Source organism: Apium graveolens, chromosome 6 (genome assembly GCF_009905375.1).
Source record: "Apium graveolens cultivar Ventura chromosome 6, ASM990537v1, whole genome shotgun sequence".
NCBI lineage: Eukaryota > Viridiplantae > Streptophyta > Magnoliopsida > Apiales > Apiaceae > Apium > Apium graveolens.
In genome coordinates this window covers 275,026,731-275,042,270 of record NC_133652.1, presented here as the reverse complement: position 1 = coordinate 275,042,270, position 15,540 = coordinate 275,026,731, and the positions used below count along the sequence as shown (strand labels likewise).

Genomic DNA, 15,540 nt, shown 5'->3' with positions numbered 1-15,540 from the left:
TGTGTTTAAATTATTTTAAATTTTTTTTGAAGTGTTAATTATATTTGGGTACCGTGCATATCTATACATAATTTAAATGGGAAAATAACTACAAAAACTAATTAGGTCATAAAATTTCAAAGTTTTGCTACATAGTGAATTTTTTAATAAATGAATGGTTGTTCAAAAGAGATTTTCTAATAAATGCAACAAACTCACAAATAAATTCATAAACAAGCATTGCATATCAGAAAAATTCTTCTATATTTTTCCATGAAAATAATTTATCAGTGGAGTAATCTGCATAATTTGTCCGTGCCACTTCTTCTCTGGGAAAAAGCTCCATGATAGCACTGAATATAATATATAAATTTTAAGACAAAAATCATGGTGATGCCAACATTGGATCTGTCTTGAAAACCTTTGCTTCGGAACTGGACAGGTTGCAGGTTCATAAAAACTTCTCCTGGGGCTTTAAATGATGCAAAGTACTCAAACACCTGACAAGGACATAATTTCACCTATTAACAAATTATATTTGATCAGGCACCAAACATTTTGCAGAGCATTCCTGGAGTCCCACAGATTAAAAAAAAAAATTAAGCAACAAGGATGTTAGAATTTACTATAGGATTCTTAGAAGAATAGCTTAGTTCAGATTTTTCATAAGTGCACAAGGAATCTCAGCTGCATAAGTAAGTCAATTATAGCTTTTAGATATTATTTGGCTATTTGCACACCTTAGTAGGCTAGTAGCCAAAGTAGTCACAATTAAACCAACACTGATATATGTTTCAATACAGCATACAAGTCACATTATTTCAGAACTGTGAGAGACAGGTGACACTACAAGTGAATTGTATTTTCCTACTCAGAGAAAGCCACGAGGCAGTCCATATTGCCATACCACTAAAGAATCAACATTTATATGCATTTTTCAAGTTAGTTATACCTGTACATCACAGCAAAAGTAGTAAAACATGGAAAAACATTAAGAAATCCAAGAAACTGCGAAAACAAGTACATAGATAACACAAGTACTTACAGTAAATAAAGGGTTATAGAGATCGCAGAGAACACTGGAACAATAAGCCTGCACCAGGTCTGCATATTTTACAACAAGTACAACAGTTAAAGAACCTGAAAAACATCCAATTGAGCATCTGGTCAATTTTAATGATGATCTAAGACAGAGTTTTACACATTAGCAAAAATATAATTAATTACACACCAAATATTTCGCAGGAGTCCTCGAGATTAATGAACAAACTACAATTTACTAACGTAAAAGGAATTATACAGAATTCTAAGAAACCTTGAAAACATGTACATGGATCAGGTACTTATAGTAAATAAAGGAATTATACAAAATTCTGAGGAGAATCATCATGCATCTGACTCTGTGTCAAAAGTTTCGTCACTGTCATCGTCACTCGAACAAAGTATTTCACTATCATTCAAGAAAATATCTCCATCATCATAACCTTCACTTAGTTCAGTTTCCTCTGAATCATCTTCTTCATAAGAAGGTTGTTTTTCATTGTTGACGATTAATTTATCGACAAGTTCACCTGAAACACTTAAAGATGCAACATCTTTTCGAACTAATGATGAGCTTTCAATCAAATCTTCAATTGGTTTAAAAGGTGGTAATTGAATTGATTCTTCTTCTTGGAACACATCATTACTTGGTTGATAATTTGACACTTCACATAATTCAGGAATGTCGTACAGATTCCTATGATTTACTTTCTGGACAAACCTCCAGTCTGAACCACGCTTTATATCACGAAGATAAAAAACTTGTTGAGCTTGAGTTGCCAAAATAAACGGCTCGGTAGGATACCAATCTGTTGATGTATTCACGGATGTCATATTGTTATCCACATAGATTGATCTACCTTTTGGATTAGAGTTATACCACTTGCATCGAAATAAAAAAACTTTTCGATTGAATTGGTATGACAGCTGCAAAATCTCTGTTAAGGTTCCATAGTACACAATGTCATCACTATCATGATCACCCTCGGTGCAAACTCCAGAACACTGTGTCCGAAGGGCATCATCATATGCTTTGCAGCGAAATCTAACACCGTTGACAATACAACTTTGGTAACTATTATATCGTTCTAATGGATCTTGAGATAAAGAGTACAAATCATCACTAACAATCCTTGATTTTTTCACTTGCATTTTTGACACCTACAAAAAAATGAATATCAAAAACTATAAAGTTAAGTTAAAAAATTATTAAAACCAGCTCTAACCTTCTTCTGGAACCATAATGGAAATTCCTCTCTTTGTTTAATTTCAATATCTGAATTTGGAAGGCCTCTCTCTTGCAAAATGTTCCTGTGTTCACTACATAAAAAGTATGTATCAAATATCAATTCCTTATATAAAATACGTTGATGCAATAACATGAAAAATATTTTTACTTACTCGAGATATTCTTGGATGTCATCTACAGAATTGTTTAAGATATACCATTGAATAGACTTTTTCCAATTTCCTAACAATTGGATAGAAGATGCCCCCAATGGACGGACATTAGACTTGAAAATGCCCATTTGATATTTTGAAAAAGGTAAATCCCAATTTCATTCTGGTCTAGTGTATCTTGTCTCTATGTTTGAAACATATCTAGACAAAAAACTTACAGCTTCGTCCACAATATAAGCCTCAGCAATAGAACCATCTGGTCGTGCCATGTTTCTAACATAATGCTTGTACAATCCCATATGCCGTTCTGTCTCAAACATCCATCTCGAGTGCACGGGACCACCTTGCAACACTTGTTCTGGTAAGTGTACACAAAGATGGACCATTATAGTAAAAAATATCGGGGGAAATATCTTCTCCAACTTACACAAAATTATGACAATTCCATCTTTTAATTCTTCAATATCAGATATTCGAATTGTTTTTGCACAATTTTTTTGAAAAAAACTGACATAACTCAATCAAAGTTCCACGAATGTTCTTCGTCAAGTAAGGTTGTAATGTTCGTAGAATCTTATGAAGTAAAACATGACAATCATGAGTTTTCATTCCCTTGAGCTTATTACTATCAGTAGCACAACGGCTTATATTTGAAGCATACCCATCTGGTACTCTGACACTCTGAATAAATTGGCAAAAACTTTTACACTCTTCTTTTGTAAAAGTATAACTAGCATGGGGTTTTTCAAATTTATTATTAGCGGTCTTTTTCAACCAAAGTTCTTCACGAATATTTAAGTCTTGTAAATCTTTACGAGCTTTTAGATTATCTTTAGATTTACCTTCAATATCTAGAAGGGTACCTATAATATTATCACATACATTTTTTTCTATGTGCATCACATCGAGATTGTGACGGAGTAAAAGTTTTGACCAATATGGTAAGTCAAAGAGAACACTCCTTTTACTCCAATTTAACTCATTGGCTGCACGTTTACATTTTTTAGAAGAACTAATTGGTGCTTTACCAGTTGTACGTACCGGGACTTCCTCCAGTTGTTTTAAAATGTCATCGCCTGTAAAAGTTCTCGGAGTACCTCGTAACTCACGGGATCCATCATATTCTCTGCTCTTTCTCCAAGAATGGTTTGCATTTAAATAACATCGATGCCCTGTGAAACATTGTTTGTCAGTTATTCTTCTAGATCTTGTATCTTCCAAACACACGGGACATGCTAATTTTCCAGCAGTGCTCCATCCCGACAAGTATGCATAACCTGGAAAATCACTGATTGTCCACAATACCGCCGCCCTAAGTTTGAATATACACCCACCATATGAATCATATGCATCAACTCCATCCCATAACTCTTTGAGCTCTTCAATTAGTGGTTTCAAGAACACATCATAGTATTTTCCGGGTGATTTTGGTCCTGGAATTAATAGAGACATGAGATAATTTGTACCGTTTGGTGAAGCCCAAGGTGGCATATTATAAGGAATTAATATCACAGGCCACAAACTATAAGTTGATGTTAAGTTTGAAAAAGGGTTGAACCCATCTGATGCCAATCCCATTCTCACACTCCTAGAATCTGCAGAAAAATCAGGGTATGCATTATCGAAATGCTTCCATGCCATCCCATCAGCCGGATGACGTAATATACCTGGTTCCAATTTACGTACTTCTTTATGCCATCGCATGTCTTTTGAAGTATGTTTTGAACTAAACAAATGCTTTAATCGATCTTTTAGAGGAAACCATCTAAGTCGTTTATGCGGGATCTTATTTCGTATATAACGACTACATTGACACACTGGACATGATAAAACATTTGCATTATCACCATAAAATATAGAACAATCATACCTACATACGTCAATTTGCTCATATCCCAAACCTACTTCACAAAGAAGCTTCCTTGTTTGGTAATAATTCTCCGGAATTTTATTTCCTTCAGGCAACATCTCTTTAAAACACCTTGAAATATCCTCAAATGCTTTATCTGTTAATTTATTAACCACCTTGATACTCATTAACCTAACCACTGCATTTAGGACTCAAAAAATCTTTACAATTATCATACAAAGGCTTGTGAAGAGATTCAAATAAAGCATCATACTTGACACCCACATTAACCGAAGAATCATTGAGAAAATCACTACTTGGACCAATGTCAAAATACTTACTATTGATGACATCCTCAAGACCTGCAACCAAATCATCATGATCATCTTTTATATCCTCATCTTGACTATTTCAGGTTACTTCATCTTCTACATCATCTACGTGTTCACCGTGACAATACCATATCTTATAAGTACTAAGAAAGCCATGTGTAAGCAAGTGTAACCTAATCACTTTGAGATTTTGTAATAGCTTATTCACACATCGACAACAAGGACATATGACCATCCCTGTGGAGTTTTTTTGCTTGCTTGCGACCTTTATAAATTCATCAATACCATCTGCATATTCCGGTGACAACTTATTTGGTACATTAATCCATGAGCGATCCATATCCCTCCTACAAAAAATCAAACCAGAAAAGGTTAATAAAAATATTCAAGCAAAATAAGTTGTGTCAAAATCAGGGTGCAGTCAATAAAAAATACCACAACAACATGCTAATCAAATATGATCTTCTATAAAAAAAGGTTTGACGCCCCTAAATTTAAATTTGGGCAGTAGTTATCTCTGTTTATTCCCTTTTTAATAGATTTTTTCTGTATATACTTAATTTATGATCTCTTTAAACTTTTTCACTCAAAAAACTTACTATTTTGTCTTTTTTATAGTGAAACAACTTTTTTTAAAGTTATTTTTAAAGAGATGCTATAAAAAAGGTATATAAGGGATATGTATTAAGGGATATGTATGGAGGCTATATTAATATGATTGTGGAATAAGATTCACATACATGCTGCATATCAGATATTTCGTGTGCACTAGTTTCTAGTTTGTATTTCATGTGTTCTCTTATTAACCTCATCTTATTATGATCATAAACCTAAAGATGCTTCTCAGGTCCGCAGGCTAGCAAAACATCATCTTCTGAAGGTATGCAATGCACACTCTGCCTCTTATTTAAGTATTTACTAACAAGATTCTACATTAGCTTAATTTTGGCTCAAAAAATTACAAATTGTTACTCATCTTATACTTGCTTGAAAGGATTTACCTATTCTAAAAAATTATCATCCCTTATTTTATTTTACAAGTATCTACTTAAAACCATTTTTACAATAATTACTCAAAATTAAACTTTTATATGTGAATGGCCTTATATTTCTTTCAAATAGCTGAGGAAGTACAATGTATTGGACATAGGACAGGGGAAAATTTCCCTCTTTGTTTTGTAGTTCTATGGACAATTAATCATTTTATATTTTTTTTCTAGATTAGAGCTTAAGTTTCATAAAGTGTCACCTTTCACTTACATTTCAAGCACAGAGTATAATAAAAATCTTCATCAATTTTGGACAAACTACCACACAAGTGCTCTGTAGTGATACATTTCAAGAAACGTGGAACATTATTCTATCCTAATTCGAATTATTAAAAATTTATTGAACAAACTTTGATATTAGAATCTACATCTACAAAAAAAAATCTCAAGTTTTCTCCCTGTTAAAAAATAAATCTAAAAAATGATAATATTATTTTAGTCTAAAAGCTAAAATAGTAAAAAGATTATAAATTTAGAAATTTATAATATGGTATGCAAACTACAGATCTGCTTAAAAATATAAAATTAAAAACTAAGACAAAAGGGATACATGTAAAAATGTATTAAAATTCGAGGAGTGATCTTTTAACTTGTAATTTCAAATAGCAACAATATACTATTTCCTCTAATAATATGTGAAATTAAACTCATATCAAGCTAAACTATACACTATGATTATTTTTATAATTAATTAGTTAGATCTACATCATGTATTAGCAGGTAGTATATACATACATACAACATGTATATATACACAAGTATGTATTATATATAGAAGATGAATAGATTAATTACCTCTGTACAAGAGATGAGATGGATTAGAGAACACTGATCAATTTGCCTATAGCAGAGTTCACCTAGAAGCAATTAGGGTTCATGTATAGAAGCAATTAGGGTTCATGTATACTGGGAAGAAGAAAGAAGAGCAATCGAACCAAATAGAAGTTTTATTTGTTACATTGACATTGGGAAAATGTATATTATTGGTTTATAATTAATTGAATAAAAAAACTAAATAAAATGATCTTGCATATTTTATAGATCTTGGCCAGGTAGGATTGTCTTTAGCCATTATTTTTATAATGTAAAGCTACACGTAAGCATCAATTTAAAAAGAAATATTTTAAAAATATTATCGATTTAATTAATTATGTAGGTAAATCTCTTTACTTACCAATTATTATTGATAGCTTACAACAATTTTCTAAGATATTATATTTATCTACCAATACTTTTTACCAATAATTATTGGTAAGTAAAAATGCCTTTTACTTACCAATAATATTTGGTAGGTAAATTATTAGTAGGTAAATGTCTAATTTCTTGTAGTGACTTGAATATGTGCACTTGCATTGATTAATTCGCGCTTTGATGTTGAAATGACCATCTGGTGGTTAGGTTGCTAGATTGCTGGTCATACATTTTCATTTATGGATAAGTCGTGGATATCGAAAGATAGGGATTCCTTAGAATTTGAAATTGGCGTCGAAGAATTCTTAATTTTCGCTGAAGAAAATTGTAAAGATCCTAAAAGAATTCCTTGTCCATGTGGTCGATGTGTGAATTTTAAAAAATTCTCAACCAAAATCATAAGGGGACATATCTACGATCATGGTTTTAGTTTGGGGTATGTTAATTAGATTTGGCATGAAGAAAAATCTACTAGGAGTACTAGGTCTTCTATAGGTAGTACACGTCCTGCTTCAGACCAACCTATAGAGCACTTTGTTACATCAGAAACTGTTGAAGTTTGTGAAGCGGCTTTTAATTCGGGTAATTATGATAAGGATTCATATGATTTTCAGAGGTTTGTTGTTGATGCGGAACAACCGTTGTTTGAGGGCAGCGAGTGCACAAAGTTAGAGTCAATGTTAAAATTGCACAACTGGAAAGCTAGGTTTGGTATTAGCGACACTGCCTTTACTGAGCTGCTCTCTTCAGTTGGCTCGATCCTTCCCAAAGATAATGTGTTGCCTCCTAACGCATATGAAGCGAAGAAAACTTTATCCGATTTAGGTCTAGTATATATAAAAATTCATTCGTGTCCCAATGATTGTATACTGTATAGGGGCATATATTCTGATGCTTCTCAGTGTCCTCATTGCAAGCTGTCACGTTGGAAAGTACGGAAGAATGGCCAACTTAGGGTCAATGTTCCAGCCAAGGTCATGTGGTATTTTCCTATAATTCCAAGATTTAAACGGTTATTTAAATCTCCCTCTACTGCTGAACTCATGACTTGGCATGCAAATCAGTGAATAAATGATGACAAGATGCGACATCCGGCCGACTCTCCTTCTTGGAGGAATATCGATTACCGGTGGCCTGCCTTTGGTAGTGAATCTAGGAATATTAGGTTGGCTTTATCAGCGGATGGTATCAACCCGCATACTAATGGGTTAGTCAATCGATATACATGCTGGCCAGTAGTGTTGGTAACGTACAATCTTCCTCCGTCGTTATGCATGAAAATGAAGTTCATGATGTTGTCAGTTTTAGTTCCTGGTCCACATGAGCCGGGAAATAACATCGACGTTTATTTACAACCGTTGATTGATGATCTGAAAAAACTTTGGGAAGAAGGTGAACCAAACGTTTATGACGCCTATAGTAAATCATATTTCACTCTAAAAGCAATTTTATTGTGGACTATAAATGATTTTCCAGCATATGGAAACTTGTCAGGCTGCGTGAATAAGGGTTATAAGAGTTGTCCAATTTGTGGTGACGATACTGTGGCTAAATATTTAAGTCACAGTAGGAAGATGTGCTTCCAAGGTCATCGCCGTTATTTGCCTAGGCAGCACCCTTATAGGAGGCAGAAGGCGGCCTTTAACGGACAACAAGAGTTGGGGAACGCATGTCAACCCCTTTCCGGAGAAGAAGTGTTAGCGCGTCAGGAACGAATTGATTTTTGTTTTGGAAAAGAGGTAAAGAAGTCGAAGAAGGTGGAATGTCCATGGAAGAAAAAATCTATTTTCTTTGAGTTAAAATATTGGAAATATCATCATGTTCGCCACTGTCTCGATGTTATGCACATCGAGAAAAATGTGTGTGATAATCTACTTGGGACGTTATTAAATATGCGAAAGTCAAAAGATAGTGAGGCGGCACGTCGTGATATGATTGATATGGGTGCTAGACATGATTTAGCTCCTCAAGTAGGAGAAAAGAAGACCTATCTGCCTCCTTCCCCTTTTACTTTGTCGAAGGTTAAAAAAAGAAAGTGTTGAACACATTCTTGTCTATGAAACTTCCTTCTGGACATGGATCAAACATAAAAAATTGTGTATCCATGTCTGATTTGAAGATATACGGGCTTAAGTCCCATGACTGCCATATCCTTCTCCAACAACTCCTCCCTGTTGCCATTCGATCCGTTCTCCCAAAAAATGTTAGGGTCACAATCATACGACTGTGCTTCTTTTATAATGCTTTATGCAGCAAAGTTGTCGATGTCTCGAAACTCGATAAATTGCAGTCAGATGTAATAATAACCTTATGCGATCTAGAAAAAATATTTTCTTCATCATTTTTTGATGTAATGTTACATCTTATTGTCCACTTGGTCCTAGAAGTGCGTTTATGTGGACCGGTATTTTATAGATGGATGTATGCCTTCGAATGATTAAATAAAGTGCTAAAGAGCTACGTACGAAACTGATATTATCCTGAAGGTTGTATGGCAGAAAGCTACCTTAAAGAAGAATCAGTAGAATTCTGCACAGAATTTATGAGCCAGACTTGTACAACTGCCGGCATTCCAGTTGAGCAAGGCAAGCAATCTGGTCCATTATCTGTCGCGATAATAAAGGTCGTGGAAGAAAAAGAGCGAGATGAGGCTCATTTGCATGTCCTTCAAAACAATGATGGAGTGTATTCCTATATCGTGTACGTTTATTTTATTAACTTGTCCTATTTGTTTGAAGATGTAATTTTTATGGGTTATTTCTAATATTTATGCATATTCTCAGAATGCACAAGGAGTATTTGGATGAAATTTACCGAGGGAAGAAAAAAAGTGTTCATTGGCTCATGGGAGAGCACAATCGGCTATTTGCCGATTGGTTTGAAAAAAAAGTAGGTTTTGTGTATTGTCTACTTAAATAGTTGTTAGTTGTAGTTTGCAACTGATGGATTTTTTTATTATATAAAATTATGTATAGGTAAGTAGTGAAATGAAGGGAAATCCCGATGCTGTTTCAGAGACGATACGATGGCTCGCTGGAAAACCATCATTTTCTGTTTTAACTTATCAAGGTTTTTCAGTCAATGGAGTCCGATACTTTACAAAAGACCGAGATGATGCGCGAGTTGTTCAAAATAGTGGAGTTTCTGTGGTTGCTAAGGCAGTCCAGGTGTCCAGTGCGAAAGATTTAAACCCCATTGAGAGTGATATGACCTTTTATGGCATAATCTTGGAAGTATGGGAGTTGGATTACCATGAGTTCAAAGCTCCACTCTTCCTGTGTAAATGGGCAGAGAATGATAAAGGCATAAAGATCGACGATCTTGGCTTCACACTTGTGGATTTCAATCGACAAGGCCATAAGAAGGATAAATATGTCTCTGTTGACCAAGTCAACCAGGTGTTTTACATTAAAGATCTGGTTGATCCTACTTGGTCGATCGTGTTAACTTCCACAACTAGAGACTATCAAGAGTTGTATAACGACGATGATTTGGGTGACATGATCATGGAACATCCTCCCTTCTGCTCTAACATCCCTGCTTCTGATGTGACTAATGAAGACGTTGCACATAGTATTAGGCCTAATGTTGAGGGAATTTGGGTTAAAAAATGATCCTCTTAATTTAGCTCTCTGTACTTTTTGCTTGTTATAATTTAATCAGCATATTTAATTTTCCTTTGTAATTTTTTTGAGTAAATGAATTATAGTGACTAATGCATTTTTCTTTTGTAATTTTTCTTTTATAATTTTTTTGTATTTTGTTTTTGTATTTGTTTTGAAATTTTCCAGTTGTAATTTTGAATGCATTTTTATTCATGCATATGTAATTTTGAATGTATTTTAATTCATGTAGAGTTTCATTTATTCAGTGACTAATTATTTCTTGTTTTATTATTCAGAGTGAAGGACAAAAATGGCAAAGAAAAAGAGAACCAACAAAAGCAAATCTAAAAAAGTTAAAGAGGTCGAAGAATATTGTGATCAGGAGGTTGAAGAGCACTGTGATCAGGATGGACAAGCACCAAGTGAACCTCAAACTGAAAAGCAACAGTCTGAACAAGAAACAATAACTAATTCTAATTCTGCGAAAAGAAGGTTGGGAGCTGCACGAGGTGTTACCTCTCTTAAAAAAGTATTGGTAAGGAAGGCCCAGGGAAAGAGATTTAAAATCAGATACAATGAGTTTGGAGTTCTTGTCGGAGATACTAGGTGTACTATACAGTCCTACATAGGGCACCTGGCAAGAACTATGATTCCTATCGACATTGATAGCTGGCCAAATGTGGATCGGGAATTGAAAGATAAATTATGGCTTGATATTAAGGTATTAAATTATAGTTGACACACACAACTTATTTTTAGTACTACTATTTAAGCCTTATGAACTTGTGTATTTTATTGTCCATAGGGTACATTTAAAGTTGCTCCGGAAAGTGAGGCTATGGTGCTTAAGTCTGCAGGAGAGAAGTGGAGACAGTTTAAAACTGATTTAACAACTAAACACATGATGCCATATGCTGAAAAAAAGAAGAAACTGAAGAGGCCTCCAAAAAATTATCGGTTTGTGGGTCAAGAAGCTTGGACGAGATTTATCGCGCAGAGGACAGGTGATAAGTGGCTGGTATGGATGCATTTTCTTTGCCAGTGTACCTTTTTTGGATTTAGAATATTTACTTGGATATAATTATTCGTTGTATGATGCAGAAACTACGCACCCTGCAGAGCGAAAGAGTGCGTAATCGAAAATATCATCATCGTTTGTCAAGGAAGGGTTACATTGGTTTACAAGAGGATGAAGTAAGAACCTAGCTATAATTTTTTCTCATCTTCAACAAATAAAGCACCTTTTAATTTTTTCTCATCTTAAACAGATAAAGAAAGGCAAACTAAAGCCCGAGGAGAAACCAGATCAGGCAATATTTTGGAAAAAGGCTCGAAAGTCAAAGCTAGATGCTGAGGAACTTGATGAAGATAAAGAAGCAGTATTTTCCAGAATTATAAGTAAAAATTATGAAAAAAACTGCATTTAATCGAGAAAAACAGATTATAATGAGAAATCTGTTTATTCCTTCATTATTCATAATATGTCCCTAAGATCTGATGTGTATTCATATCTGCATTAGGATGAATTACTCGAAAAGAAGGAGAAGGGTGAATTCGTACCATCTGGAACTGATGATGTGTTGACTATGGCACTCGGAACTCCTGAGCATTCAGGCAGGGTTCGAGGAGTTGGAGGTTTTGTCACCCCAAAAATGTTCTTTAATCCGCCGAAAGAGAGAAAACCTGCAATTACCAAGGCGGAGTTGTTGGCCCGTGATAGAGTGCTACAGGAGGAGTTGGTAAGAACAAGGCGGGAAATGGTTGAGCTCAAGTCATTGTTTACAGGATCTAATCAGCAGTCTCCGAATTTTTTGGAGAGAGCAAGTTGCCAACCAGTTGAAGGAGAACCAAAAGCAAAAGAAATATTGGTGAATGATGATTGTCTTGCTTATGATCAACCCCCAAAAATGTTCTTTAATTATATAATTTACTCCTTACAATTATAGGGTCCACAAATTTGTGAGCTTTCGGTGGATAGCATCAAAAATAAGGTTGCTTTTGGTACTATTTTCGAAGATGATGACATGAATGTTTCGGTTCATGGAGTGCCCTGAAGCCTGGACATGCTCGTGTGTCAGTTGATGGACATATCCAACCAGATGCTTTAGTTCCTGTGCCTATACCTGGTGAAATTGAACATGTTCGTGATGCCGTTGGTTCACACTTGGCATGGCCTCGAAATTTAATCAGCCTACGGACAATTGTGGTATTTACATGTGCTTGTTGGTTGCTAAAGTTGTATAAAAGTTGAAAAATAGGGGTTAATTAGGTGAATAAATGTCTACTTATATTCTTTCATTTTTTTGTAGAAAAAGAAAAGAGATGTATCGCAGTCAAAGAACAAGGGTGAGGTGCATAAAATTCAACAAGAGTTCACTCACGTCAAGGTCAGCAAGAAAGTGCCACGCCAATACAAGGTATTGTACAAACATGTTATGACATTTATGAAAGCCAGCGGGGAATCGATCCCTATTCCATGTGATTCCGATGTGTTTGGAGTTGAGAAGACAATATATATATTGCATGAGAATTTAAAAGCATTATTAGAGTTTGACATGATTGGACAAGCTGCGATATCTGCGTATATGGCGTAAGTAATTTATTTTCGTGGTTATAGGTTCTGTTTGAATTATCACACAACAGGTCTGCTAGTAATTTTAATTTCTCCCACATATGTATAGGCACTTGCATAGTACAATTAAGAGGGTTCGCAAGAATGATGATGTGGTCCTGTATGGATTTTTTGATCCTGACGCCAACTTTAATTTGAATGCTGATTTTCAACGAAATGTTGGTAGTCGGTTGAAAGAGGGTAATCAAAATCACATATTCTTCCTGCCATATAATCATCAGTAAGTATTTTTAAATGCATATTGTAATCTATTAATTTAATTTTCTTTTAGGTTTTTAGGCTATTTTTTAAAATATCTGACTTGTGTAAATTTATAATAATACAGTTGTCACTGGATTCTGGTCGTAATATGGGATGGCGACATTTACATTCTCAATCCTTTGCCTCATCCAACTCATTTTGATGATTTAGAAAAAGCTTTATCAGAGTAACATTATTCCTTTTATTTTTTAGGTTGTTTTCATTTATTTCTTGTATTCGAAATATGACTCTTGACACCGTGTCATTATAATATGCAGGACAATAAAACAAGTTAATTCTCAAACAGGAAGGGGTAACAAAGCTCCTAAAATCAAGAATCTTGTAGTAAGTAATTTATATTATAATTTTTATAGTACGACAGTAATCTTGATTTAATCAGTTTGTAAAGCCAGTTTTTTTTTATCTTAACAGGGATCCCCGAAACAGCCTGGTGGAGTTGAATGTGGTTATGTGGTCATGAGGTACATGAAGGAAATTATTGAGTACAGGGAAATTTCTTTTACTTCTAAGGTCCGTACATTCATTTTTGTATGACTGAATGTGGCATTTTAGATGCATTTTTTTATGATTTCCCTTTTTAGTTTACTCAATTTTTAGTGGGCGACCAAGACTCGCAAGTCTTACACTCTAGAGGAGCTAGACCAGGTTCGTTGTGATGTTATCGACTTCATTCAAGACAAAATGTAGATTGTAAATTTCCTTGCCTCGCTGCTGTAAATTCTGGTTTCATAATGTACTTGATGATCGAATTCGTAAGATGCATGTTTGACAATGTGTTAGAACTATTTTCGCTATATATTTGTTGTTGGTTGGTTAATGTAGATGTTCTGAATTTTCTAGTAGATGTTTTAGGTTGTTGATTGGATAAAAACTGTTGTTGGTTGAATCTGGGTTAATTGTTGGTTGATGGGGTGAAAATTGTTGGTTGGTTGGATGGAAAATTGTTGGTTGATTGGATTTTACCATATGGAGTTTTCTGGTTCATGCAAAAACAGAGATGCTCAGTTTAATTATAATAGAAACAGACATCACATTGTTATTAGAAGCGATGTTAAAAAACCATAAATAACATCAGTGTACACACAAAAAAGCAATGTCTTAAATTCACAAAGACACCAGAAAAATAAAATATTCGATGTTAATAAAGGAATATTAACACATGAAAATAGGGTAATAACATCGATTTAAAATTAAACACCCGATGTCTATTTATCATACTAACATCGGTTTTTTAGAAAACAACCGATGTCTATTATCAACATTGACATCGGGTACTTAGAAAATGATCGATGTCTATTATCAACATTGACATCGGGTACTTAGAAAATGATCGATGTCTAATAAGATATAGACATCGGTTTTTTATTTTTAACCGATGTTATTTTATAAATATTGATTGTGTGTTATAGTTTTAAACAGGCCTAATCGTCCTAATATTACATTTCTAAACTTGACATTAAACAATTATATAACATCAATGTGAATTAGACATCAGAAATTTTTCAGAAATGATGTGTAATATTACATAGACATCGGTTTTTAACCGATGTCTATGAGAAAATATATTTAACATCAGTCGCGAAGACATCATACATTTTTTACATAGACATCGGTTAAAAACCGATGTCTAAGGTCTTTTTTCTAGTAGTGTATGCAAAAAAAATAAAAAAAAAAGGGGGAAAAGTCCCGCTCTACCTAAAATAACCCACACAAATTAAAATAAAAAACTTAGAAAAGAAAAAACACAAACACAAGTTCATCTTACTCTCCACACAAACACTCTCTCACTGCTGCTCATCCGCTCATCTCGCCGTCGCACATCTCCCCGCCGCGCATCTCACTGAAGCTTCTCATTTAAAACTCTATTTCATCATTTCAGCTATGTTTCAAAGCTCCACTTAGGTGTAATTACAGGTACAAACTTGATTTAATTTGTTAATCTAGGGTTTATAATCCTTAATTTTGGGGCATTTTTTTATTATTTGTTTACAAATTCTAATTTTAATTTGTTAATTATGGGGATTTCAAATCCTAATTTTGGGGGGTTAATATTTGTGCCCTATTTATATCGGTTCCGATTGTTAGATTTCTCTACGAGCTTTACTGGTCTATGGTATGCGATTGTTTCGATGTTTCGAGTGCTTTTTTTTGTTGAATTTGTTGAATTTATGGTGTGATTTCATGTTTTGTGTTTGTGTAG

At 34.2% G+C, this 15,540-nt stretch overlaps 1 protein-coding gene across 5 annotated transcripts; it reads right to left on the bottom strand.

Moving 5' to 3' along the window:
• Nucleotides 1–211: 211 nt before the first annotated feature.
• On the bottom strand, nucleotides 212–6,625 carry LOC141663841 (uncharacterized). Of its 5 annotated transcripts, XM_074469677.1 has the most exons (7): nucleotides 6,447–6,625; nucleotides 3,699–4,949; nucleotides 3,463–3,593; nucleotides 2,640–2,779; nucleotides 2,247–2,340; nucleotides 1,025–2,181; nucleotides 213–479 (listed from the first exon to the last, which is right to left on the bottom strand). In XM_074469677.1, exons 2-6 carry the CDS (start codon nucleotides 4,456–4,458, stop codon nucleotides 1,366–1,368), a joined length of 1,941 nt encoding a protein of 646 aa, XP_074325778.1. In that variant the 5' UTR covers nucleotides 4,459–4,949; nucleotides 6,447–6,625; the 3' UTR covers nucleotides 213–479; nucleotides 1,025–1,365. The 5 variants fall into 5 exon arrangements, with proteins under 5 accessions (XP_074325777.1, XP_074325778.1, XP_074325781.1 ...); XM_074469676.1 differs by having other exon boundaries at nucleotides 212–2,181; nucleotides 3,463–4,949; XM_074469680.1 differs by lacking the exon at nucleotides 213–479 and adding an exon at nucleotides 2,422–2,491 and having other exon boundaries at nucleotides 2,042–2,340; nucleotides 2,640–4,949.
• Nucleotides 6,626–15,540: the final 8,915 nt, after the last annotated feature.

Excerpts from the sequence above, each read along its gene's own strand:
- LOC141663841 (XM_074469676.1), bottom strand. The coding sequence starts at position 4,458 with ATGAGTATCAAGGTGGTTAATAAATTAACAGATAAAGCATTTGAGGAT. Across the intron at positions 2,341-2,639 it reads CTTATATTGTGGACGAAGCT|TGAACACAGGAACATTTTGC; the intron begins GTAAGTTTTTTG and ends CTTTTTATGTAG. Across the intron at positions 2,182-2,246 it reads CATTATGGTTCCAGAAGAAG|GTGTCAAAAATGCAAGTGAA; the intron begins GTTAGAGCTGGT and ends ATTTTTTTGTAG.